This window comes from Homalodisca vitripennis, chromosome 6, assembly GCF_021130785.1.
Source record: "Homalodisca vitripennis isolate AUS2020 chromosome 6, UT_GWSS_2.1, whole genome shotgun sequence".
Classification (NCBI taxonomy): domain Eukaryota; kingdom Metazoa; phylum Arthropoda; class Insecta; order Hemiptera; family Cicadellidae; genus Homalodisca; species Homalodisca vitripennis.
Genome location: NC_060212.1, coordinates 100,974,367 through 100,986,388, shown reverse-complemented (window position 1 = coordinate 100,986,388; position 12,022 = coordinate 100,974,367). Strand labels below are relative to the sequence as shown.

The 12,022-nt window shown below is 38.8% G+C and overlaps 1 protein-coding gene across 1 annotated transcript in view; it reads left to right on the top strand.

Moving 5' to 3' along the window:
* The window catches only part of LOC124364651 (transmembrane 9 superfamily member 2), a 62,160-nt gene extending 50,563 nt beyond the window's left edge, over positions 1 to 11,597 (top strand). Inside the window, exons 14-15 of the mRNA XM_046820280.1 lie at positions 7,573 to 7,744; positions 8,976 to 11,597. Coding sequence (XP_046676236.1) covers positions 7,573 to 7,744; positions 8,976 to 9,043 — 240 coding nt within the window. The 3' untranslated portion in view covers positions 9,044 to 11,597. The remainder of the gene's footprint in view (positions 1 to 7,572; positions 7,745 to 8,975) is intronic.
* The last annotated feature ends 425 nt before the right edge of the window (positions 11,598 to 12,022 follow it).

Genomic DNA, 12,022 nt, shown 5'->3' with positions numbered 1-12,022 from the left:
TAGATTTCATTGATAAATAATAAAAGACAATAGGAATATTTTTTTGGGCCTGATCTGAGCTTTTGATTGTGTTCACCATGAAACTGATTTAGAACACAAAACATGTGATAAAATGGTTTAAGTTTTTTTTTTTTTTTTTTTTTTTTTTGGGCTGAGGATGGGGAATCTGCAATCAGATACATGGAGGGTTCTCTCTTCTTCCCTTCACTCCAGTGCATGCGGGGTTGACTACGTTATAAAGATCGCCGACCCGCTAAACCCCACCCTCGTCCTTCCTGCCCACCAAGCCGGGACCACTTTTAGCATTTCTTCAGCTGGGTGAGTGTCTTGCACTAAATGCTTTCCTTCTTCACCTCAAGTCCTCACGGCTCATCTTCCATTTTCTTCCGTATAATGGAAAAGGCCATCTTACTGACTGCGTTCCACATGTCTTCCGACTGCACCATGTGAGAGACCAAAGTCTCAGGTATCAGTTGTCCGGTTGTTTCCCAGCAATTGGCTCTCTCCTCTGTCCACCTCTTACAGAAAAAGAAAGTGTGCTCAGCAGTATCTTCCTCTCTGCAGTAGTGGCATATACTTGAGTTACTTCTGCCAATCCTCTCCAAGTAACGGCGGAAACACCCATGACCTGAGAGGATCTGAGTCACATGGAAATTTACCTCCCCATGTGTCCTTTGAAGCCATACTCTAATGTCTGGTATGAGCCTTCTGGTCCAGGAGCCCTTACTTGAGACCTCCCACTCTCGTTGCCAAGCATCCCTCAGTCTTTCCTGCAGCTCCGCCCTGTCTCGTTCTCCCAGGTAGCTGTCAGTTCTCTCTTTCACCAGAAGATGGATAGGAGGAGTCCTAGCGAGCACCAAAACAGCGTCGAGAGATATCGTCCTGTAGGCTGATGTGATTCTCATCGCAGCAAGCCGTTGAACCCTTAGTGCAGCTTCCTTTGCTCTTCCAAACTGCATTGCACTCGCCCACACCGGTGCACCATACAAGAGTATGGACTGTGTTGCTGAGAAAATCAGCCGCCTCTTTGACTCCTTGGGGCCCCCCGAACATTCTTCATAGTCCCACTTATTGCCATTGCCGTTACTGAGGCCTTTCTTGCTGTTTCCATAACATGGGGAACGAAAGTTCTTGACTTATCCAGCCAAATGCCTAAGTACTTGACCTTAGTCTTCGGTGTGACAGTCGTACCCTGTACCCGAAAAGTGATCGGTCGAAGTCTCCTCCCTCCAGCCATGATAATTGCCTCAGTCTTTTGTGGGGCCAGCTCAAGTCCCAGTTCCTGCAGATGATCCCCAACTCGTGCAATGGCTTCATTGGATCTCTCCATTAGCACATGTTCCGTGCTTCCCTTGGCCACCAGGGCCAAGTCATCAGCATACCCGACAATTCGTACCCCAGGCGGGAGAGCCAAGCGAAACACAGTGTCGTACAGGACATTCCAAAGGGTTGGGCCAAGCACTGATCCCTGTGGAACTCCACTGGTAACTTGCCTCCTCATTCCATTTCCCAGGTCCAGTGTTCTCTCCCCTAAATACGCCTGAATCATGCGCCTAAGATATGGAGATACTCCAATCGCTTTCAGCCGCTGCAATATCTTCTGCCAAGAAGCACTATTGAAGGCATTTTTCACATCCAAAAGGACCACCGCTGGTATTTCCCGGTATTGTCGGCCTCCACCCACAGCACGTCGTACCAACTTGATGACCATGTCCACAGCATCTACTGTTGAGCGTCCAGGTCTAAAGCCAAACTGGTTGTCAGACAAAGCATTGGTTTTCTCAAGTTCTTCTTGTAGTCTTCCTACCAGCAGTTGCTCAAACAGCTTCCCCACAGTACTCAGCAGACACAGTGGCCTGTATGAGTCTGGTCTGCCTTCTGGCTTACCCAATTTTGGGATGAGGACCAGTCTTGCCATCTTCCAGCCTGCAAGGAAGCTCTCCTCTCTCAGGGCCATATTTAACACTTTAAGGACCTTGTCTGGGACTACACTCACTGCCACCTTTACTACCTCTGGGGGAATGCCATCAGGTCCCGGGCTCTTGTTAGACTTGATCTTTTTTCCCGCCACGATAAGCTCATTTTTGGTGAAAGGTGGAATCTCCAGAGCAACAATTTCCTCATGCACTACAGGTGGGTGCTCAGGGAAAAGTACATCTACGCACTGTTCAATTGTTTCTCTATCTAGCACTGGTAGGTTGCGTCCAAATCTCTTCATGACAATTTTGTAGGCATTTCCCCACGGATCTGCCTCAAGTAGGTCACATAGGTCTTGCCATTTGCGTCTCTTGGTTTCCAAGATCTCTTTCCTGTATCTTTGGCGTTCTTGTCTGAGCAGCACCACCAACACATCCACTTCAGCTGCATCTGGTCGCGATCTTCCTCTCGCCCTGGTAAGTCGCCTCCGCAAAGACTTACATGATGATCTTAAGGCTGCCACCTCCGCGGTCCACCAGTATACTGATCTCCTAGCACCAGGCTTCCTTGGTTGCAATACTTCCCCACACACTTCATCCAATGCTTGAGTCAGTTCATGCGCTGATCTGCCATCTATCTCATCAAGGTGACGCCTCAGAGCCTCCTCCAAAGGTTCCATGTCACTCGGCCGTACTCTCCACCCTTTTGGCAGTAACGGTGCAGTCTGCTCCTCATGGTCCATGCACAGCTCAAAAAATATCTGCTCATGGTCGCTTAGGGTTTCCTCCTCACTGACATGCCAGCACCTTACTTTCTCTGCCAAATCTTCTGTAACGAAAGTAAGGTCGAGTATGGAGCGATACTCTCCTCTTCTAAATGTTGGCACTTTCCCCTCATTTAGCAGGACCAAGTTGTTTCCTGCAGCCCAGTCAACAACTAACCTTCCTCTTCTTCCTGAGCACGTTTCTCCCCATTCTTCAGCCTTGGCATTAAAATCACCACCAATGATTATTCCTTTTCTACAGTTCCTTCTAAAAGCCGCAAGTTCTTCTAGGCTTTCTTCAAACTCCATGATTGGTTTGCCAGGAGGGAAGTAGCAACTACACACGATACACCGCTCGTATTCAATCCATGCAAAATTGTTTCCGTGTCCTCTTCCTTTTACCATATGAACCTGACTTAAGCTTTTTACACAGGACCCTTGGCGAGCATCAACAGACCAAGATTGATCATTTGCTGTCCCAATATTAGGTTCACTAAGCATGATGACATCCAACCTCTTCCTCCTGGCCGTGGCTTGCAATAAATCTATTGTAGCTTGGCTCTTCATTCCATTTAGTTGGACAAAGCTAATCATTACGTTTCCCTTCTGGGCATTCCTTCCTCTTGTGGCCTTCCTTCTTGCAAAAGAAACACACTGTGCTCCGGTCAGTACCCCTGCAGTAACGTGCAATGTGTCCTTCCTCAAGACAACGATAACAACGTATCCGCTCTTCGCGAAATCTTACTCTGCACAGTACCCAGCCTATCTTGAGTCTACCGGCCTGGGCCAGCTTGTTTGCTGTAGGTTTTGGGAGGATTACTGTTGCATTCTGGGTTTCCCCATATGCTGGTCTTAGTGAAGACACCTTTGCATCCAGAGTCGAGACACCGACCTGCAAAGCTTTTGCAAGTGCAGCCAATATGTCCTCCTCAGTAGCGTCTACCTCCAGATCTTTGATGTGCAGAACTGCCCTCTTCTTGGGAGCTACTGCAGAGATTCCCTCGATGCCCTGTTTTACAATGGCTTCTCGCAGTGCTTCAGCTTTGCCTGTTTCTTTTTTCAGCCTGATGACCAGTCCTCCGTTATTTGCTTTTCGAAGTGACATTACTTTAGCACCCGTCTCATCCAGGTCCACCTTGTCTTTTACAAGTTTGACAAGGTCTGCATAGGTCCTGTGGGTTTCAGTCCTCACCACAACTATCTCTTCGTCTTGTTGGCGTCTCTGCCTTCTCCTGGTCACTGTGCGATAGCCTTCTTTGTCTGTTCCTTCCTGGGTTTTATCATTTTGAAACCCCTGCCTTTCTTCTGACGGTTTTGGCTTATCTTGAGATCCTGTATTTTCTGTACCATGTGGAACGCCAGCATTCCTAGGAGCAGACTGCTTAAATTTGGGTTTGCGTCCAGGCATATCATTCACTGCCTGCTTACTACCATCAGTCTTCCGCCGAACCTCCTTTCCCTTGGTGTGACCAGCCTGCCTCTTTCCTGTGTTCTGGATCTCAGTACTCTTGTCTATTTTCTGTATGGAAATGGTCTGCGATGCCCTTTCTTCCACCTGTGGGCATCCCACTTGGACTTCCTTCTCGTTGTACATCTCCCTAGGCACATTTTTTCGCTGCGGTGATAACAGTAATTCCATGTCCAGGGAGCTGACCACTTTTCCAAGAGCTTTAACTGCATCTCTTATTTCCATTCTCTCATCTGTTCTAGTAAGTTCCTGCAGTTCCTGTGTCCATTTTATAACCCGCCCCCAGGCTTCTCTGGCTCTCCAGAGCTGTTTTAGGTCTTCTTCTGTAGGAGATTCTTCTCGAGACCTCTTAGGTGTGTGGCTCACCAATGGAAAAAAGTCCGGCAAGGAGTTCTTCCGCTGAATTGGTGAACGCTGCAGCTTAGCGCTCCTGGCGAACGCCTTCTCCTCCCCCTTGATTGGTCTTTCATCTAATTTTTTTCTTCCAGTAGTGCTTTGAGAAGCGGGGGCCTGGTTGCCTACCACCAGCTTCTCACTACCCCTCCCATCACAGAATTTGTCTCCCCCAGAATCCTTGAGACAGCCTGGTGTCAAGACACCAGAGAGGGATTCACCAGATTGGCTACCCTCCTGGGGTAATGTGTTTTGATTCTGTAACATTTCACCATGAACTCATCAACCTGTTTGTGGGAACGCCCTGCCGAAATCGTTGCCTTGCAGACGTTGACTCGCCGACCGCCATCCGGTACTGGACCCTTCTAGAGAACTCCTCTTCAGCTCCAGCCCTGTACTGAGTGGGCCCACGCACTTTCACCCACCCAGGGATATTTATTGACTTCCCAGTCTAGATCCATGGTGTTCTGCTCTTGGCAGTTATGGCTCTTCACCATGCACCAAGGTCTTGCAATAGGAGAGACTTGTGTTAGCCTCTCTATTACCTGAGGATTAGAGAAGATGTCCTCTTAGGCAGTTTAACCTCATGCCCAGGAGCAATGGTTTAAGTCGTATCTATCTAATAGAAAACAGTTTTCCAAATACCCTATTTAAATAATAATAATAAATATTCAGAATGCAACTCAATCTTTTGTCTATTAACCCTTTGAGTGCCGGAGCATCGCTGTCAGCGATCCCGCATTATATGCAAGAAATGCCAGAATCGCTGTTAGCGACTTCTGCAGTAACGCTTATATTTTATATAGTATTTATGTAAACTGGCTCAATGACTATACATACGCATTCCAAAGGCTTCAACGTAACTTTTGTTGCATTTTGGTTAGATTCTGATTTTTACGGCGGTTGTAAAGTGAGCGGTTGTCAGTCGTGTTTAGAATCGGCGGGGACGAGCCAGCACATGTTTGTTTGCGCTGCTGTTTATTTCACAAATGATATTGAAAGTTTTTAAGTGTAAATGGGTTTGTAGTGTTAGTATCTTCAAATTTTTCCGTTGTGTATGTTGTTCTAGTCTGTGTGTAAGTAGAACAATGACTTGGCCGCGAGTTACGGTGATCGTAAGCATCTAGTACTTTACTAAATACGTTTGTATAGTTTTTATGTTTTTGTGTTTGTTCAGTGATATTTATAAACAATGAGTAGTAAAAATATTGCTGACATTGAAGACCTAGTATTGCAGGCATTAGATTTAAGCATTATCAGTGTAGACAATAACAGACTGTTAGGTTAGATTAGAAAATTTCTAGTTTTGTAGTGGTTCATATTTTCATATTTATTTTCCAAACTTTATTTATAAGTAGAAAAAAATGTTTATATGTCTTTTTGTAAAGAATTAAATGGAGTATAAGATAGAATAACTAAAAGTGAAAAAATAAAATATTTCAATAACACTAAGCTGTGTCAAAATAAAAAACTAAATGTTTTTGCTCATAAAGTTTTTGTTAATCATTTTTTTTATTTGTATAAATATGTTAAATAAGTGATAAATGTATTATATGTATAAAGAAAATATATTTATCTAAAAAAACAAAAACCCAAGACATTATACCAATAAATAAATTTGTTATGAATTTCGAACCAGACCCTTGCAGAATCAGGCATTTTCACTCGGCATTTTATGCATACCATATAGCAAAACACTACGGCACTCAAAGGGTTAAGAATGGTGTCTCACAGGTTTTTAATGGAAGTAGTACCAACAATGTAACTATATGCTGACGATGCTAATATAAAGCTTACTGATCCTTTTATTTGTGATCTTGAATTTAAATCTTCCTTACATTTGAACAAAATTAATGAATTCCTATGTAACTGTCAACTGCTATTGAATCCTAACAAGAGAAAACTAAACAAAATAAATATAATCATTGTCCCATAATACACATTGATCAGATGGTAATTTTTATTGGCTGAATCTAAGTTTTTAGGTTTACTTGTTGATGAAATTCTCAGCTGGGATAAACATGTAGATCACTTCAGGTATTTACGCCCTCTGCAGGCTTTAAATTATGTTCACCAAATATTTTAAGAATGGTATATTTTGCATTTATTCATTCAACTATTACATTTGGTATAAGTATTTATAGAGCAACCTTAAAAGAAAATTTAGATAGAATATTATTATTACTAAAACTTGCAATTTGAATAATGTTAAACTTGAACTATTGTACATCCGTCAAATCACATTTCAGACAGCAAAAAATAATTATTGTGTACTTGCTATAAAGCAGTTTTTATATTTTCAAAAAAAAAATATATATATATATATATATATATATATATATATATATATATATATATTTGAAAATATAATGCTTGTCAGTCAATCACTTGATTCACTGATGAAGTTCAGAAGTGTCATTCCTATAACACTAGACATAGAGGAAAAATTGCTTCTGTTCAGCATAATTTAGAACTTTTTAAAAAGAAACCATCTGATCAAGGTGGTAAATTTCATAACAATTACCCCAGTACACAAAAAAAGTAAAACTACATTTTAAAAGAATGTTTAAATGAAAGATCACTATATAGCCTTGATGAATATTTTGAATATTAACAATTTTAATAACTAATAATTTTTAGTAGATATTGTGGGTTCTGTTTCCGATATCATTTGAATTCTTTAAATTTGAGTTTATTCTAGTTTAATATTTATGACCTAGTTTGATTTATTTATATTTATATTCTTTAACATACACTTATTGATTGACACCATTCTTGTACATACTATATCAAGTTATATGCTATGTACACTATATGAATAAAGAATATTTGAATTGAATTCAATTGATATTAAATCTTCTCGCACAATATTAGTGTCTCAAGGTCATCTGAAAAGGGAGAGGGTCCATCGACCAGGGAGTTAACAAATAGATTTGAAGTCACCAAGTAGGAAGAAAAGTAACTCTTGTGCATTATAGAACATTTACACAAAGTACAAAAGAGAGTGCCTTAAATTTAACCTCTGGTTCAGGACTACCATTGGTGGTGGAGGAGTTTCCTGACCAGTGGGTTCACTGCAGTGTATCTCTTCCTGTACTGCATCCACTACTTCGTCACCAAGCTGAACATTGAAGACGCTGCTTCCACTTTCCTCTACTTCGGATACACATTCATCATGGTCTTTCTGTTTTTCCTTTTAACAGGTAAATTGCTTTATGTGTATGTGTTCTGGTATTCTTTCTATAACAAATTATGATGAATTTTATGTAAATTATTCAAGTTATCAGTTATTTCAGATTCAGTTAGAGCGATAATTTGTACAAAGCAATAGATAAGAAATATAAGACAATAGAAAGAGGTTCATAGGGAGCAAGCTACAGCAATTAATACTTGTAAATATTAAACTGAGAGGGCTAGGTTCGAGAGAGTTACATGATTAAGAAATGGGATTTGTGGAGAGATAAAAAAAAGAGTATTGTGCGTAACTTATTGTAATGATGTCTTCTCCCTCACATGGCACATCCCAGCACTGGTTTGGTTTGGAACAGTACTTAGAGTGACTGTGACCGCTGTCTGTGCGTAACAAGTTAGGGCAGTCCAGTACATATTCATGTAGGTAAACAGATTAATATTAGAGTGAAAATTACATGAGGAACAATGTTATAAATATCCAAATATAATTTATATGATACAATTCCACTTATATTAGATATATAAAAAACATAGTTACAGATTCCAAAACATTGGTGTTCACTTAAAAGTAAAGCCTCCTTGTAACATACCATATAAAATATGGCTATGGAAATGGACCATATTTTTATGTATGTATACACAGTTTAACTTAAAAAAAATTCAATTCATCATTATTCACAAACGCATATTAACGACCAAGCACACCCTTGATCTCGCAGCCCTCTGCATATGCTGTTCCTCCTTGGCTTGGATAAAGAAAGAAATTTAGGTTTAGTATAGTAAAGTATAGTTGGAGCCAGATTTTTGGGAAGTTTTCCCGATAAGTGAGGGTAGTACAAAATGAAAAATGAGTGTGGTAAGGATAGTCAGAAAGAAGCCCGCCAGATCAGCTCAGCCTGATCGGAATAATCAAAGACAAGAATTGGATCCGACAGTTTCCAGGTGCACGTGCACGAAAATACAGCACTTAAAAAGAGAGTAGATGGCTGTCATGTGCTTCATGGACATGTGTCTTGGGACATGTGTTGGAGTATGAAGACCTCGCCATTTCCACACCCCTCACGCACCTTGAACAATTAATAACAGGTATTTGTAGAGTGGAATCTCATTTATACTGAAACATCTGTTGACTGAAGATTGCTCTCAACGAGGCCGAAATATCTCAAGAAAGTAATTGTGTAAACAATGTTCGAGATAGTACTTTGCGTGGCAAATTAGTCTTATTTAACTTTTTTGTTCCAGGTACAATTGGATTTTTTGCTTGCTTCTGGTTTGTGCGCAAGATCTACAGTGTGGTGAAGGTGGATTAAAAAGGCTGACCAAAGTGCCTAACTTAGGAAATATTTGTAATAACATTCTTGGAACTTTCTCTGTACATATTCCTGTAAAGATGAAATCACAACTTTTGTAAGGTATGGCTGTAAATATTTGGCTACCAACGAATCAGTATCCACATTTGTTACTGAACCGTAGCTATTGTGTCGTGTAGTCTTCTACAGTTCACTATTCCAAATAGTTTATTTCTCAATAAAGCGATAATAGAAAAATTGTACGAAAACATTGATTGCGTGGTTTATTTGTACGTTTCATAATATTTATAATACTGACTTCTTATAAACGTTTTATATTTAAAGTTTAGAAAAAGTATTATATTTAAAATAGCAATTAATAATAATAAATAGGAATTTCAGTTGTAGTTAAAATTTCATTTAATTTTTTAACTGTAAAAGTGTACTTCGTATTATTTATTTATTGTTAATTGTATGTTGCTTAAAACATATATGAACACAGCACACAATGTTATTGTCACATCAACCAAAATTTCTTTTCTTGCTGATTTGTTAAATTCGATAAAATTGGATAAATAATAAAATGATTAAAGTGTTGATTAGATCCATTCAGAAGATACAGTTCATAATAAATTGATTTTAGGAAATGGCACTAATCTATATATTAACTGTCACGACTGAGTTTATATCATTACACTAATGAGGGTTTATAGTGTGCCTGGCACCGATTTATATGGCCGAAATTTGGGATACATTTTTTCATTGTTTAAAAGAATTTGAGAAACTGATAAAACATTCTCCTAATTATTAACTTCCAAATGGTGAACTACTGCATTCTAACAGAAGAGTGCCAATGATGTACGACGCCTTAGTTCCCAATCCTTATCAGCACAATGCTCCCTACGAAGTTAAGATCGATTACACAACATAGCAGTATTTATTTTTACCTCCGGATGTGTGTCATGAATATATCTATTTACATACATACAAGATTAATGTGATATCCTCTGTCTCTACCACTACACACTGGTAAACATTGATTTTTCTTGTTGGCTCAGAAAAGTTAAGAGCAAGATCATTGAATGAACACATTTCCGTTTATAAACTACAGAACTACAAGAAAGTTCCCTTACTCACATGCAGGGACATCTTTTGCAGACAAATTTCTGGGGGCTATTTCCGGAAATAAGGTTAATACACTGTCGCATTCTGTAGAAGTTAAATCACTGTTAAGTTTGAATTTGATAAAATAATGACTGCGCTATTTTGTGTAATTTGGAGTTCCTGTATACCTCCTAACAACATCAGTATTGTTCTAGAACATCGTGTAGTCAGGTACATTTTTGGTTTCATCAGTTGTTCACGTAAAATCTGTTAGTTCTATTTTATTAATTCAACATTATTATCAAATTTAAGTAACAAAAGCAAAAATAAAAAGGTGTTACATCAGGGACATGATCTGAGGTCGGAAAGTACCGATCAGATATGCCCCTGGCTGTTGTGTTACGTGAAGACACATCTGAAGGGTGGGGTAAACTGTGTGGCGGATGGTCGGGAGGAAAGTACCTGAGCTATTGTATTGCGTAATGACTTACCTCCAAGCAGCTCCAAGTTTTCATTTCCTGGTAATGTAACCCCTACCCTAAACTGTTCCATTGACCTTTGTGCACTTACTTTGCAAATATTTATATGTACGCTTTATTCACATTATCAGTTGATGTGTGGGGGGGGACTGCAGCCCCATGCTCACCTGAGCTTTACCTCCTCAGTTTCAAATACTTCATGACACACTTCAGGACATTGGGAAATAGAAACTCAGTATTGAAATATATATTCTCTTTTTGATACGTAAACATTATTTAAATGTGTTTGTGATAGATTTATACATGCTAACAGTATCATTTTCTGTAAATCTAACTTGAGAGAATGTAATATCGGTGGGTAATTGTGTCAATGGCACTAACTTAAAAACATAAAAAATTAATTTTACTTATACATACATGTTTTAATCTTTCTACTATTTAAACTTTTATTTTGAGAGATGTACCTACATTTTAGTGACAAGTGTTTTCCACCACAGTACTACATTGCTTTTCACTAAATTTTGGTGAGCGAGTCTTGATTTGTATGCAGTCAAAGCCATTTTAGTAGTATTAATATAATTTGTATTGTTTAGCAATTAAAAGATATATAGGGGGTACATTTGTAAACAAAGGTATTTCAATTGTGTCACTAAATGCCATGTAGTACTCGATGATATGTATACAGAGTACAAACCCTAATACACTATTCACATTATTTATTTGTGTTTTTATCTCGTAAAGTAGCAATTTTATGTAATTCTTCAGTTTTTTTTATTGAAAAAATTTGATAAATTAATGTTAAAATACAGTTGTGCATTGTTTAGTAGGATTAAATTTAGTCACTTGTATGTGCAAATCATTTGATTTATATAGAATAATATTACTTATAGATTTAAACTTGGCTTCTGTGTGACTGGAAGTTGTGTGATAATAGTTACACGATTATGTAACTGATTTTGTAAAAACAAAACAAATATACATTTTACAATAATTACAAGTGTTTTCACTAACTCCTACTACTTGAATGCTGTAATTTATCATTACATTAACAGTAACTTTTTCCAGAAGCCGAGATTTCTGTAGTTTTGTGATGTGAGCTTTTATTAAGTTATCAGGAAGTGAGATAAATATCAGTGCTACATTTCTGCCAAGGCTTAATGTCTTGAATCATTATACATTTTTTTAAACATTGTAGATAAAATTTACAAAATTTGCACACTACTATGTTATATGGCTATCTGAAGTACAGTAAAAGCACGATAATCTGGTATCTTTGGGGATCAGAACGTGCCGAATTACAGAATTTAGTACAAAAATAGCGCTAAATGTTTTAGACACTTGAAAAACTAAAACATGTTGATTGCACGTAGTTTGTAATGAGTATTTGGTTTCAATATTTATATTTATGAAGTGGCAC